At 41.5% G+C, this 15,729-nt stretch overlaps 1 protein-coding gene across 1 annotated transcript in view; it reads right to left on the bottom strand.

The window, feature by feature from the left end:
• Nucleotides 1-15,729, bottom strand: part of EEPD1 (endonuclease/exonuclease/phosphatase family domain containing 1) — an 86,362-nt gene that overhangs the window by 4,671 nt on the left and 65,962 nt on the right. Inside the window, exons 3-5 of the mRNA XM_065399447.1 lie at nt 10,257-10,367; nt 4,757-4,891; nt 3,152-3,284 (exon numbers count right to left, since the gene is read on the bottom strand). Of these exons, the coding sequence (XP_065255519.1) occupies nt 3,152-3,284; nt 4,757-4,891; nt 10,257-10,367 (379 nt within the window). The remainder of the gene's footprint in view (nt 1-3,151; nt 3,285-4,756; nt 4,892-10,256; nt 10,368-15,729) is intronic.

Genomic DNA, 15,729 nt, shown 5'->3' on the forward strand with positions numbered 1-15,729 from the left:
CCCCTAGCAATGAAATAGAATTTCCACCATGTGCTAGGGTAAGACCTGACCTCATCTTGAAGGAAGTGATGGCCTGATCATGAGAAGGGCATGACACGGAGCAGGGAACCTATGAGGAGGTTCCAGAAAGAAGGACTCTCCCAGAACCTCAAAGATCTGTCTAAACTGGGTGCCCAATACATGGACAGCCTGTGGGGGCTTGGCCAGCAAGGGAGAGGGGGAGTTACTGGGCATGGAGCCTGACTGACATATTAGGACAACCAACTGCTGGCCCAGGATGGCTTGTATATGGGTGGGACCACGCAGACTTGTGCATTGAACCCAGACAGGCAAAGTGTTTGAGAGGAAAAAAAGGAGTTGGCTGCATGGGGTCAGCTCCTAGCAGCTGTAGGAGAGACAGCCTCTCAATCGCTCCTGGAGGGAAGAGCACAAAGAATCCAGGGCTCACTGGCCTAAGACCATAGGGTCACTGATGAGGGAGGAACAAGGAGACTCTATTGCTCTTGAGGACCCACGGTGCTCCATGAGGGAGTTATGCTTAATAACTAGCTTCCTCCAATGTACAGGTACCACTTCACACGTGTGCAAGACAACAAACCTGCCATTTGTTCACAAAAGGAGTCTGAAAGCAGAAAAGTTTTCCTTAAAGTCCCACTTTACTTCATTTTAACTCATAAACTAAGTGACAGATTTGAGTATCCCGGTGAAATCCTGTCTTTACTATCCACATATTATGGCCTGATTAAGAAAGAAAGTTACGCACGTGCTCTATTTCAAGTACATGAGTCATCTCATTGACTTCAGTGGGACTGAATTCATCCTGGTTTAGGCTCAAAGTTATGCCTCTGCTTAAATTCCTTCTCGAATGAGGACCTGTGTGCTGTACGTTTGGAGAAGATACATGGCAGTCTTCACACAAGACAAAGAGTCTGAATTCCTGCTTTAGGTGAAAAACTGAACGCAACCCAACAGTACCATGCCTCTGTAATGCTCCAAACCAGAAGGACCATTGGTCTGACACAGCATGGCCATTCTTATATTAAACCCTGGTTAAAATAAGTGAAAACAGAACTAAACTGAAACTTTAAAGAAGTAGACCTAAATTCAGACCCAGCGTAAGTGGGTGCAACTCTATTGGCTTCAATAAAGCTGTATCTTGTTATGCCAGGTTTGAATTTGACCCATATGGGTTACATAAATGATCCTTTTTTTTTTTTTTTTTTTTTAAAGACTCCTTTCAAATTTCAAGTTATGTGAACAAATACATAACACAGTACGATTTAAAAACAGCCTTGTCTGACATCTTGCAGCTCAAAGGAAAACAAGAGAGTGTGCATAAAAACTACCCACACCTCTCCTGGAATAGGAGATTGGTATTGATTCTGAACTCTTCAAGTGACTGACCTTGCAAAACTGGGCCAAACTGAAAATCATCACATACGTAACCTTGTAACTGTTTGGTCTTTGTTAAACAGCAAACAACATGCTCACTTTCCCTGTCCCTATTTGGAGTCCTAATATCAAAAACAATAAGTACTGGAAAAATCACTGCTTAGCCTCATAAGAAACTGTTTGAGCCCAACCTACAAGTACCCAGACAGGAAGCAGGCAGGTTATCAGAAGTGGGACAGAGTCAAGCTTCTCTTTATTAAATTACATATTCAGTGCCAAAATCTACTCTGATTTACATGCTGTCAGTGGAATTACTGTATATACTCGATCATAAGCCGGTTCCTTTATAAGCCGACTCCCCAAGATGGATAAGTAAAAATGGAAAAATTTTATAACCCGTTCATAAGCCAACCCTATAATTCAGGGGTCAGCAAACTTTGGCACCCGGGCCATCAGGATAAGCTGCTGGTGGGCCGAGATGGTTTGTTTACCTCGAGCGTCTGCAGGCAGGGAGGTAAACCTAAGTAAACAAAGTGTCCCGGTGTGCCAGCTGCTTACCCTGATGGGCTGGGACAGCAACTGGTGGGGAAATTTTTTTGGGGGGAGAAGCTCGGAGTAAGGGGAGTAACCCCTGTGACCACCCCCCACATGACCCCTAGCCCAGGACCCCCACACTCTCCCCATCCCACCTTATCTGGGGAGGGCCAGGGGAGGATGTCTCTGTCCTGGCTGGAGCTGCTCTGGCAGGCTGGGCAACGCGGCCGCAGCCTGCTCCGGCAGGCCAGACCGGGCAGTGCGGCTGCAGTATGTTCCAGCGGGCTGGGCCAGGCGGCATGGCCGCAGCATGCTCCGGCACCTGGGCGGCGCGGCCACAGCCTGCTCTGGGGGGCGGGGCCGAGCGGCACGGCTGCAGCCTGCCAACCCCGGAGCTGCAGCTGCTTCGGAGGCTGGGGGGAGAGCAGCGTGGCCAGAAGCGGAGAGACTCTGGCCCCGCCTCTTCCCTTCTGGCTTTGCTGGCTGTGCTGCCTCTCCTTGCTCCCTCTGTTGGGGGAGGGGCCGTGTCCCACCTCTCCGTCTCTATACCCGTTCATAAGCCGACCCCCTTCTCTGGTGCTTCCCTTTTTTACTAAAAAAATTCGGCTTATGAACGAGTATATACGGTACTCTGAATTTACAACAATTTAGGATTTGGCTTTCTTCTTCTTCTTTTTAAATGTGCATCAAATGATTTGAGAGATGCACTGTTTTTTTCCAAAGTAGTTACAAAAATACTCTGAAGTAAATGTATACAATCAATTTCTGCGTGAAAAATCACCAGTCCTGATTCTGATCTCACATAAGCCTCATTTCAGCAAAGCACTTTAGCATGTGTTTAACTTTAAGCATGTGAGTATTCCATTGACATCAATAGTGCTTTGCTGAACTAACAATCAGGAATAATTCCATATAAATCAATGGCAAACCAGTGTCAAGTGAATCAGGCCCCATGTTAATTACTGTTAATTGTTAAGGATCAACAATGTGCCCAGCACAATAAGGTAGTCCTTGTACCAAGGAGCTTATGCCTTAAAAGTCAGACAAAAAACAGAGAAAAAACACACTGAGAAACTCATGGGATGGAAATAGCTTAGAACTTTTAAACTGGATGGTGAGAATATAAAGTTGATGTGGCTGTTTGTGGACCTTAGTTTTAGATTACAGTAGTTGTATTAGATAAGCTGACCTGTGTGCATATCCTTGGATAAAAATAATGTCTAACCTTTCAGTGTTTCTTGCAGAGTCTGTGCAAAGGCTGCTAATTTGTGGCTATCATGATTCTTCTCTGTATTCTCTCCTGCTGAGGGTGACAGGGCCAGATGAAGGTTAACCAGTGTTAGATCATTCATTCCCACCTAAAAAGGAGCCAACAACATAACAAAGAGAGGATCAGGATGGTTGACAAAGGCATAAGCTTTTCATGCGGTCACTCACACATAGAGCACGTGTATTTAGCATTTGGGACTGGTCACCTGGATGAGGGTATGATTTATTTTTTTCTTTTCTTTTAAAAGTATAGGGCAGACATTCTGCAGCTCTAGTTGCAATATAGTTCTATCCTTTCAAGCTGGGGATGCAAGTGGCTTTTCATAAGCAATAAGCTTCTTTACTTTGTGTACCAACACAACACACGTTACTACTGAAAATACACATAATGCCAACTTTGTTCAGTTATTACACATATTAATTATCCCATATTGTGACCAGTACTAAAATGTCACAGAGACCAAACAGGGAACACAACTCCTTGATGAAAACTGTTCGTTGGTCTCTCTGCCCAGCGCACATGTACTTAGCAGCTGGTACTCAGATCACCATCTGGTGTGTGTAAAAAGCAAGCAGTAGTATCCCTAAATTTCCCTAATTTTGACCTTTTTTGTACATATTAGAAATCATTTCAAATATTATCAAAGGCATCATAGTCACAAACCATGATCCCTTTGTACCCCAGTTTATTTTACGTGAAGGCAGGTGCATCAAGTTGACACTTGGTCTCCTATGTTCACACACATACAGGCACACAGGCCAGAACCCCATTTCAGACAGACAATGCTTCTAGAGTTTGTTGACACTCCTAAAGGGGCAGTCCCAGTGAAAGAGCTTAGAAACTTTGTGAGGTCTCACTGGTTGAACTGACTTTACATTTCTCCACCAAGGGAAAGATTTGAGCCTGACCCGCCCCCTGCAGGCATCGGGGTAGCTCAGCCTGCAGATCTCAGGACTACTGGAGCCCCTGTGCTTCCGCATTGCTTCCCATACTCCTCCCAGAGTTTATGGCATAATTGCACTGGTCCTGTGGTCATTTCTATTGGACCTGCCCTACGCTCAAAGGGGTTCATTTAGTGAAGGTGGAACAAGATTAGCATGGATTTATATCAACATTTCCCATGGAGTTTAAAGGGGACACTGCCACATATGGAGCCCGCCCCATACCTTCCCTTCCTACCATGCATAGCCTGTGGAGTGGGAGTGGAGGTGCTCCCCCTGGGTTGATAAAGAAGTGGAGCATGGCAGAGAGTCAGCATGCCCTATTCCACACCATCGTCTATGCTGCTGAGATCTGCTGATTGTTGTTACCCCCTGTTCATGGGAGCAGAAGGGCCTTCATTCTCACCTCTTCAGTACAGAGGAATAAGGCCTGCTAATGCCTTATCACAGTCAGAGTAAGCTGCTTTGCTTATGATACAACAGGTCAATGTATTGGCCTCCATTAAAGGCCAGGCAACTTTTAGTCACTAGAAAGGAAATGTTGCTCCTTTAGATTTTCTATCTAAAACATTTTTACAGAAACATAATTAAAAAGGCAAACTCAACACGATGCCGCTACCTTGAAATGTGCAAGGTAAGGGTGAGGGTAGGCATGTTTCCCATTGCCATTAGTGTGTGCGCTTTCCTGGGAGGAGGCATCCTTCAGTTCGATGCCAGCCGTCGTGTCCCAGAGGAAGCCAGAATATTCGACACCCTACAATTAAAAAGGGAAAAAGCTGGTAACAAAAGCTGAAACATTGTGACACCATTCCCTTCATCATTCCACGACTCGCACACAGGGCTACACTCAGCCCAACGCAGCCTGGAGCATGTCACTCCCACCAGCGTCTATGGTCCAAGTTCAGTAGTATCATCAACGGTGGCGTAAGCTGTTCAGAAAACACGAGACCCATGGCAATGCGGGGCAACTTGGGCTGTTTTAGCATCCAGTGGAGGCGCAGAATGAGTTTAACTTACCACACACGCCAGGCGAGGAGGAGGAGGAAGAGCAAAGCTACAAACAGTAGAATGTGAGAGTAAAACAGCTCCTCTACCCATTCACTTGAATTTATGCCCACAACACCCTAAAAAGAATGCTCCATGCCAAATTCATCCCAGATGCGGCAAGGCACTTCAGCCACAACTTCCACTGACCTCAACGAAAACCGCTTACACCAAGGGCTGAATTTACACAGCTTTGCACTACTTACAGCCACTTGTACCTGTCTTCTGGCCAACTGAGGCCCATGTAACTTACAGCACTGCTACATTTAGTCAACAGTCTCTGAATTTAATAAACCTCCTCAACTATTCCACTGGTAATATGGCTGCATGCGGTATGGGCTGGTAGCAGTGTAAATGCATCCTTTCAAAGGATATAGTACGGGCAACTCTGAGATCGGTTCCCTGGGTATTCTAGGAGACGACTCTGATTTAGATATAGTATCTCCAGGAGCTCTTGCTGGGGTCACTACTGTCTGTCTGTCTGTCTCTCTTTCTCACACGCACACAGCCCTCTGGCTCTACCTGACCTTTTTTAAACACCTCCTTCCAAATGAATCCTAGCTAAAGCCAGTTGTAGAAATGACTTTCCATTCCCGGCTGCAATAAAAAAGCAGCATCCACTGTGCTATATTTCCACAGGCTTTGTAAGAAGACATTAGGATTAACTAAAATTCTTTGCTAGCTCAGTTAAAGACTGCTTCAAGCTTTAAAATAGTACCACAACTATTTCAACTGGCACAAGACTACTGTTCCATAACAATAAGTAAGATGAGGAGGGAAAAAACAGCTCTCCCATGTTCTCTCCATTCCCTGGCTCCAGACTACCTCATTACACTCCCAGCCAGAAATCAATATTTGGAGGGGCTGAGAAACCAAACGGAATGGAAGGTGCCTCTGTCAAATGAAAGGGTTGTGTGGGAGCATGGGTCTCCCCATCCCACTATCCACTGTTTTGTATTATTAAACACTGTAAAATGTCTTGGGCTGCAGTTTGTGCTAAAGATACCACACAACATATGGCTAGACGATGTTATTGTATTGTGTGTGTGCAGAATGCTCAAATCTTTATATGCCCCTGAGCCACTAAATAAGCTAAGAGATAGGATGTATGTCTTGGCATAGCTAGTGGCTCAGTAGCATAGTCAGATTTGCATCTTGATAAAGAACATCACAGCAGAAGTCAGCGGATACAATTTTTATTCCTAGTTTGGCCATAGACTTCTTCTGTGGTTTGTGCAGGTCATTTAACTTCTCTGCACCTGTGAAACAGGGTTCTTAATGGTTATTAATCAATCAGTCCTCACTCAGTTAAAACTCCCATTGACTTCAGTGGGAGTTTGGCAGAAGTAAAAGCAGAGAAAAGATTTCTGAATTTGGCCCAGGAATACAGAAAGACAGTGAATATGTAATTTTTTGGAAGGGTAACGGGGGGAACTTTACACCACTTCTATATTTTGTATTCAATTGGTCTAATTTTTAAGATGCTACAATAGATCCCAATGCCACATAGGTGATCGGCATCCCATCGTAGGGATGGGAGTCCCATCAAAGCCAATGGGACTCTGTGCAGGAGCAAGGACCCTGCTTGTAGGTCCCTTAGCAGGATGGAGGCTCTAGAACATAATTCTTAGAAATTTTAAGTTGACCTAACTAATCCACTCTGAGCTAGATTTTAATGGTTAACAACACCAGTAAAAGTCAGAGACCTCCTTGACTCAATCACCAACTGCAAGGAGGGATAGCTCAGTAGTTTGAGCATTGGCTTGCTAAACCCAGGGTTGTAAGTTCAATCCTTTGGGGGGCCATTTAGAGAACTGGGGTAAAAATCTGTCTGGAGATTGGTCCTGCTTTGAGCAGGGGGTTGGACTAGATGACCTCCTGAGGTCCCTTCCAATTCTATGATCCTATGTATTATTAATTATAATTATTATAGCAGTGCCCGGAGTTCAGGGTTCTATTGTGCTAGATGCACAAACAGTCAGAGGCTGGGGAGAAAGAGTAATTATTCCTTTCCCACACCCAATCCCCATTTTACAGAAAGGGAGCTGAGGCATAGAAAGTAAGTCGCCTTCACCTGACCAAGGTCACAAAGGAAGTCTCACAGAACTGGGAAATGAACCCAGTTGTCCTGAGTCGTAGCACAGTATATTAACAAGACCATGTTTTCTCTCAGGTGCAGCTACATGTGTTCTTAAAACAAGCAAATGAATACTTGCATAACTCTTTGGTTTCCTATTTCCCACCCATCAATGCTGTGGTGAATCTGGCAACAGAGAGTAGAAATGGCATTTTCCAACCAAGGAATAAAAATGCCTTGAAATGAATTAGCTCATTGTGCACCCAAATACGTACTGTCACGTATTCACATTAAAACTTAAACCGTAAGGCTGTCAATTAATTGCAGTTAACTCACACGATTAATTTTTTTGAGTTAATCACGATTAATGGCAGTTTTAATTGCACTGTTAAACAATGGAATACCAATTGAAATTTATTCAATATTTTAGGATGTTGTTCTACATTTTCAAATATACTGATTTTTTTTTTTGGTTACATAATTGCACTCAAAAACAAAACAATGTAAAACTTTAGAGCCTACAAGTCCACTCAGTCCTACTTCATGTTCAGCCAATCGCTAAGACAAACAAGTTTATTTACATTTACAGGAGACAATGCTGCCCGCCTCTTATTTATGTCAACTGAAAGTGATAACAGGCATTCACATGGCACTTCTATAGCCAGCATTGCAAGGTATTTACATGCCAGATATGCTAAACAGTCATATGCTCCTTCATGCTTCGGCCACCATTCCAGAGGACATGCTTCTATACTGATGATGCTCATTAAAAAAATAATACGTTAATTAAATTTGTGACTGAACTCCTTGGGGGAGAATTGTATGTCTCCTGCTCTGTTTTAGCCGCATTCTGCCATACATTTCACGTTATAGCAGTCTGGGATGATGACCCAGACATGTTGTTCATTTTAAGAACACTTTCACTGCAGATTTGACAAAACGCAAAGAAGGTACCAATGTGAGATTTCTAAAGATAGCTACAGCACTCGACCCAAGGTTTAAGAATCAGAAGTGCCTTCCAAAATCTGAGTGGTATGAGGTGTGGAGCATGCTTTCAGAAGTCTTGGAAGAGCAACACTATGAAGCAGAAACTACAGACCCCAAACCACCAGAAAAGAAAATCAACCTTCTGCTGGTGGCATCTGACTCAGAGGATGAAAATGAACATGTGAATCGTTATCGAACAGAACCCGTCATCAGCATGGACACGTCCTCTGGAATGGTGGTTGAAGCATGAAGGGACATATGAATCTTTACCGCATTTGGCACATAAATATCTTGCGACATTGGCTACAACAGTGCCATGCGAATGCCTGTTCTCACTTTCAGGTGACATTATAAACAAGAAGCAGCAGCATTATCTCTTGCAAATGTAAACAAACTTGCTTGTCTGAGCAATTGGCTGAACAAGAAGTAGGATTTAGTGGACTTGTAGGCGCTAAAGTTTTACATTGTTTTGTTTTTGAGTGCAGTTATGTAACCAAAAAAATAAATAAATCTATATTTGTAAGTTGCACTTTCATCGTAGAGATTGCACTACAGTACTTGTATGAGGTGATTTGAAAAATACAATTTCTTTGGTTTTTTACAGTGCAAAAATAAATGTAAAGTGAGCACTGTACACTTTGTATTCTGTGTTATAGTCAATATATTTGAAAATGTAGAAAACATCAAAAAATATTTAAATAAATGGTATCCTATTATTGTTTAACAGCACGATTAATCACGATTAATTTTGTAATCGCTTGACAGCCCTATTAAAAAACACTCAAATCATCAACGTGTTTCCAGTGATTGCTAGAATACATTTCTTATGATGCTTATGTGGCTTTTCGATTAGTCCCAGTAGCTGTGTCTAATTTGTAAAGGAAATGCTTTTTTTCCCCTTTAGCTTCCACTTCAAAACCATGACAGCACCCAACAACTGTCACAACAAGCCATGAACAAACTTGAATAGTAACATGATTCATATGTGGAGGAGAAAAATTAAGCTGTGGGTTCTTTTTACAGTACTGTGATGAGGTTTTTAATGGGACACAACCGTTGCCATCTGTTTCATAAAAACAATACCCAGAATAGACTGAAAATAATCCCCTTGTACAACCACAAACAATTCATTTCCTTCCATGGGGACATGTCTCATCTTCATGACATGATGGGTGCAGAACTATACAATTATAAGTGTCATGCAAATTACCATATTTAATAACAGACCAGATCCTGGCATGCTGAAGAGTACTTTACTCCTCAGGTAGTCTCGCTGGAATAAATGAGACAGCTACTCAAAGAGCTGGCAGAATCTAGCTCAGTGTAAATATATTTTGTATATTGTCAACAGCGGTAGGTGCCAATAAATAATTGTTATTACATTACAGGATAAATACTTTGCTGCAATATACACTCTAAATATAGGAAGTGCTGCAGTAAAAGTAACACTGCAGTACTGTGTTTATTTTTTAACAGTGCCCACAGTGTACTTTAAATATATGCAAGGTACAGTTTATGGAACATAGAACGTAAGCTACTTTTCCAGATGACAAAAGAACACTGCACAGATTCCCTGTGAGGTCTTAATTTGCAAACTAAGAAAACTGGACACATTGCCAACTTCCAGCCAACATTTTATCATGGAACAAGGTTAGCTAACTAGCAGAATAGTACTTGGGAAGTACTTCAGTATTTCAGCAGGCAGAATGCAAGACTATCTTCTTATCCTATTGTGTGGTCTTAGCCACACACTCTTCTTTTTTAAATATATATTTTTTCCTTGATTCCTGGCTACACAGAAAGAAAAATCACTCTTTGAAAAAAATCAACAACAAAAGTAAAGTCAAATACCACAAGAAGAGTCAGCTCAAAATAGAAGAGAATTGCAAACCTTGCCCCCCCATCTCCTCCGCAAAAAAATTGCAGAATGCTCTGGCCCAAATTAAAAATATGTCCTTGGCTTGAGCAAAATAAAATGAAGTAAAAGGTCAAGCTTTAGGGATTAATGTACCTTATGTAGCTCGCCTGAAGGTTTCTCGGAAACAACACCCTTCCAGCATCCTCTAGGGCCCTTCCATTTGCGGATGTTTGGCAGAGTCGGCTGGTTCAACTCCATACAAAACTGCAAAGGAAAAGAAAAAGCTTTGTAGAGAGGTTTTTTTCCTCAAACAAGAGTAAAGCAGCCTTGTAAAGCAGTATTAATAATAGACATAGTGGAGATGACAAATAATAACCTCTATTGAAATATTAAACACACGCCACCTACGGATGTGAGGCCAGCTCCTCAGCTGGTGTAAAACGACACATCTCCCTTGACTTAAATGGAGTGATGTCAATTTATACCAGCTCTGGATTTGGCCCCTGGGTTTTGATACAGCAACAGCTTGAACAAGCCGTGGAAAGGAAGGCTTGTTAACATAGAGAGAACAAGTGCACGTCACTAGCACATAGAAACTCTGAAATGTTAACCTCTGCAACAGTTTGCATAAAAGGAACACCAAGCCAAATTCTGCACTAACTTCCACTCACTTTGACATTTTCAGAACTTTGCAGATGCTATAATTATAACTTCTTATTGAAAACATTTGACCCTCAAGTTAACTTATTCAAAGCACCGGTCCTTTTAGTGTAACTATAAAGGAGTTAGAATATTTGAAAGTCTCTAATCATCATTCTCAGTAAAAAGTAATAGCCAAGCTTGTTATATTTGAAAAGAATTCCTTTTGTGCCTGCTTCCAATGATTATAACTCTATCTAGGCCATAATCACAGGGCCAGATCCATGTCCTATTCCAGCCCCTCTGCACTCTTCTGGTGTATTGTTCTGCAAAAACACCAATGTTTTCCTTGAGAAAAGAGTTCTCTTTGGGTGAAATCTTGCATCCTGAATGTCACACCAAAACAAAGAGCTAAGTTAAAAGCAACAAAGAGCTCCAATCCTGCAAACTGAGCAATGCAGACAGACAATGTTGGCCATGCAGAGTTTTACCAGCTTCAGTGGACTTCTGTGGGGGAGTACAGGTCACTTGCATGGAATTCAGGGCTGGGTTGGGGCTGTGGTTTGGAATAACAACACTGAGACTGAATATCTTCCCAACTTACTATTTTCTGACGTTCTCACACCTATTTATTTTTCTTTTTTTTAAAATAAGGTCAGAACCTGCAGATTTGATGGATTGCCTTGTATATAATTTAGGCACATTTGACACTCCAGCTTTTAGTGTCTATGCCCCAGGACTATGCAATCCAACAACCTTTTTATATGCAGAAGGCTGAGTCAGTTTTAGTTTCTAAATCAAGAGTTGAAGTGTTTGATATATCTTTGTAATTGTGCTGAAATGTAAAGAGCTCTAGGGCTCTTCATGAAAAGGTGCTGTATAAATGTATTATGTTATTAGCGTTACTCTATTATAACTTGAAGCAGCACTACCCTAATCACACTTGTGCTACACACTACACTACACGCTTGTGCTAATCAATGAAACAATAAAGTATATGCGTTGCCTAACAAAATGGGGCCCCATTCTTGGTTGGTCCTTAAGAACTACCATAATAAACACAATTAAATACAATAATAAATAAGCATTCGTGGTGTAACTCCATTGGGTTTGCACCAAGGATGAATTTGTCTAAATGAGTTTTTAAATATTTTAATACACCTCTACCCTGATATAACGCGACCCGATATAACATGAATTCGGATATAACGCGGTAAAGCAGTACTCGGGGGGGGGGGGGGGGGGCTGCGCACTCCGGCGGATCAAAGCAAGTTCGATATAACGCAGTAAGATTTTTTGGCTCCCGAGGACAGCGTTATATCGGGGTAGAGGTGTAATTTAAATCATAAAACAAAAACACTGTTGGAGATAAGAGTTCTATTATAAACCTAAACAAGGAATTCACCTATCTTTATGCTGCAAGGGTCTGGAACAGCAGGTCAGAATCTGACAGTATGAAATAAAAAATAAAATATCCATTATAGAAAAGAGCAACTGTATTCCACTCGTACGAAGATTTTGGTTCCAGCAAATTGATCTGACAAGGCTACGATTTAATTGTGCTCAAACAAAGTGGATGGAGCAAAAGATCACACAGTTCTTCCTCAAAAGGACCAATACATTTGGGATGTAATCAGAGGGATTTGACAACTTGCTCTGAATCAGCTGATCTTGACTTGTGCCCCTTTTCCAGTGGAGAAGGCACACAAACTTTGAAATTCTCTCAGCTTGCTTGCTTTAGGTCATCTTTGTGCTCAAGTGAGAAGGGCATTTCTCAATTCATGCTGTCCTGCCCACAAAATCCAATATCAAAGTACATTAGGCTTCACTTTTTACAATACAAATATACAGATAAGTGCTTGGTCTACATGAAAAAAACCCGCATCCCTTATTCATTCTCTAATTTAAATTAGATCTGTGATAAATCCATTTTTAGAGTCCTTTAGATGGGCAAGAAACATTAATACAAAACTCTTGATCAAAAGGATGCCTTGGGCTTTGCAAAACCCTCATAAAAATAAATTCCTTATAACGAGAGCAATAGAACAGAATTTGTTTTCTTTCTTTAGCACCTTTCAGAATCCAGATTTCCCAAAGCTTGTAGTAAACCAGGTTTATTAAGTTTGGAAGGGAAGTCAAGGGGTTCAGCAATGGTATACGCCATCCACCACACTATACTAGGATGTGTTTTATTTTCTGAACCCATGGATGCATATTGAGCATAACCTTGAATGTACCCAATAATAGCGATTGTACAACTATCCTTGGCAGTTTGCTCCTTTGCAAGTTTTCCTAATATTTAACCTAACCTGTCATTACTGCGGGTGCAAATCATCAATTTTTGTTCCCGTTGACCAACAAGAATAACCGATCCGTATAAAGAGCTAACAGTGACAACGCGGTAATTGTGTTTATTAATACAGCACCGTTATGCAAGCTTTGGTGACTCATAAACAGACCTCAGAACCTGTCTCACAGGATGCCAGGGTTAACTTCCATTCTTACCAGAAACAGACAGAGAGGGACTTCGGTTTATCTTCTCCAAAGATAAATCTCTAATGCCATACAACCTGCCTAAAATTGCTCTGCAGTATCAGCACTGGGAACGAGGCTGAGCCCAGCGCTTGTTTGAGGCAAAGAAAGACCTTTTGTCTCAGAAAAGAGTGTGCTACCCAAGATAAACCAAGCCATATGGGAACCACAAATGACCCAAGAAAACAAAGCTTGGGGTTTTTATAAAGTAGTGTGCGGATATGTTATTTGTTGTTAGCACGTGCTTCCACTTTGGAAGGATCCTTAAATTTCAGACACAAAAGCATAACACAGGCTGAAAAGGAAAAAAAAAAAATCTCAAGAGACTTCTGCTACAATCCTATTAACACAGCACAACACACTTCCATGTCGTAATCAGTGTGAACTTTAAAAAGGTGCTCAAAGCAATTAGCTGTCCAGTTTGTTAAATTCCCATAGAGGCTTTTGAACCAAAGGGCACTACAGTAAATGTAAACAGCAATGCTTTACTAAAGCAATGCTGACCTTGCTTTCACTTAAAAAAAAAAGAGAGAGAGAATGGTAGGGAATAAATATTCTTTTTAAAAAATGCCTTTGCATATGCATTTTTCTATAGATTTTTTTAAAAGTTGCTTGATGGATAATAATTTTAATAGTTTTTTTTTGGGGGGGGGGGAGGAAAGCAGGGCAGCGAGGGGGAAATAGGTGGCCAATCCCTAGAGATGTGTTCTCTTAAGTATAGAGATAATTGTTAAATGGTATCAAATCAATACATTTAGAAGGAGGGGCACAGGAAATACATATTAAACCTATATCATCAATTGCCAGTGATTTCAGATATTTTAAGAACAACAACATTAGCAGAGGGGGGTTGAGAGATGTGGGGAGAGACATTAAAGTCCATGAAGTCCGAGGGCTGTGAAGGCTTGTTTTGGTTGTGGTATCTGAAAAGGAGAGCTTGACCAATCAATGAAATGTTTTACCATGTTAGGCAAGGACATAAGATGTGCTATGCACGAACAAACCATCAAATTCGATATCCTGCCTCCTGCAGCAGCCAGTACTGTGCTGTGTGCTTCAGAGGAAGGTAAACAAGAGAGACCTAAAATATGCTTTGTTAATTGTGCGATTCTGTCTACAGAAAATAATTCTCTTCCTGATGCTTCTGGCAATCAGCTTCCACTCTGAAACACGAGATTTTTATTTCAGATAGGCTTAAAGATTTAGAAGATACAACAAAAAGGAAGGATGAACATAGTTTCATAAGGTCACCCAGAGATAACTCTCTCCTAATCCAGTCTCTAATTTATCCTTCCCCGGGTTTCTTCCTCCATTTCCCCTTCCTTGCCTCTCCTTCTGTTGCTACATTTCCTGTTGCTCCTGGAGCCACTATCAAATTTAACTTGATAGTGGCTCCAGCTTAAACTTTGTGTTCAAGTCCTATTCGCTTCTCAACTGTTCTCATTCAGGAGTGGAGTTTAAATCTGCTCCCAACAAGAATACCTAATCAGAGCAAGACACCTGTAGTTCTCATCTGAGCTACCTTGGAGTCCAAGAAAAAAGAATGATGTGAAGGATACAGCTAGGGCTAGTGTTCCACAACTGAGCATATGACCTAGACAACTGGGAGGAGAGAAGGTGGTTTAAGGTTCTCCCTTTCTTGAATATATTTTTTCACACTTTCAGTTATGAGTGTCCTGATTTGTCATTGATTCTCCAGGGGAATAGAACATGAGGCTGCTAGAAAACTTTTGTGATGAGGAGAAAAGAGATAGGGTTTTCTATTGCTTTTCTGTCCAACTGGTCGGCTAGATAAATGGCCAAACATGGGCCTCAGTGATTCTCCATTGTCCTGTACCTTGTGCAGTCATTTGCACTAGTGCAAAGTAAGTATAAAGTGGATGTAAAATCAGAATTGACCATTCCCTTATGCAGACTGATAGCATTTTACATCCATTTTGCCTAGGCACAAGACACTGTACAAGATGCGGGCAGAGGAGCATCACACCTTTTAATGTCATCTTGCTTATTCTACAACCAAACCATACACCTGCTGGATGAAAGGAATGGGCCTCATGGCTAAAGCACTAATGGGGACTCAACACATCTAGATTAAATTTCTCTCTGACATAGTGGAACCTGGGCAAGTTACTTTCTCCCTATCCATATCAATTTCCCCTCTTCTACAATGGGATTAATACCACAGTGTTTGGGTGGATAAATACATTAGTGTTTGGGAGGTACTCACATACTGCATTGATGGGAACCATACAAACATGTGTTTTGTAGATGGCTTCTCAATTAGTCCTTTTCAGGGAGACTTTATTAACAGTCATTTAATGGTTTTTCACTCATTTAAATATTGATATTGCATAAAGGATGATAAAACTTGGAGACATTCTTTGGGCCTGACGAACAACTAATTATTAGCTATTTACAAAAGAGAGCAGAAAACCGCATGAAATCAGTTTCCAAT

Source organism: Emys orbicularis, chromosome 2 (assembly GCF_028017835.1).
Source record: "Emys orbicularis isolate rEmyOrb1 chromosome 2, rEmyOrb1.hap1, whole genome shotgun sequence".
NCBI classification, from domain to species: domain Eukaryota; kingdom Metazoa; phylum Chordata; order Testudines; family Emydidae; genus Emys; species Emys orbicularis.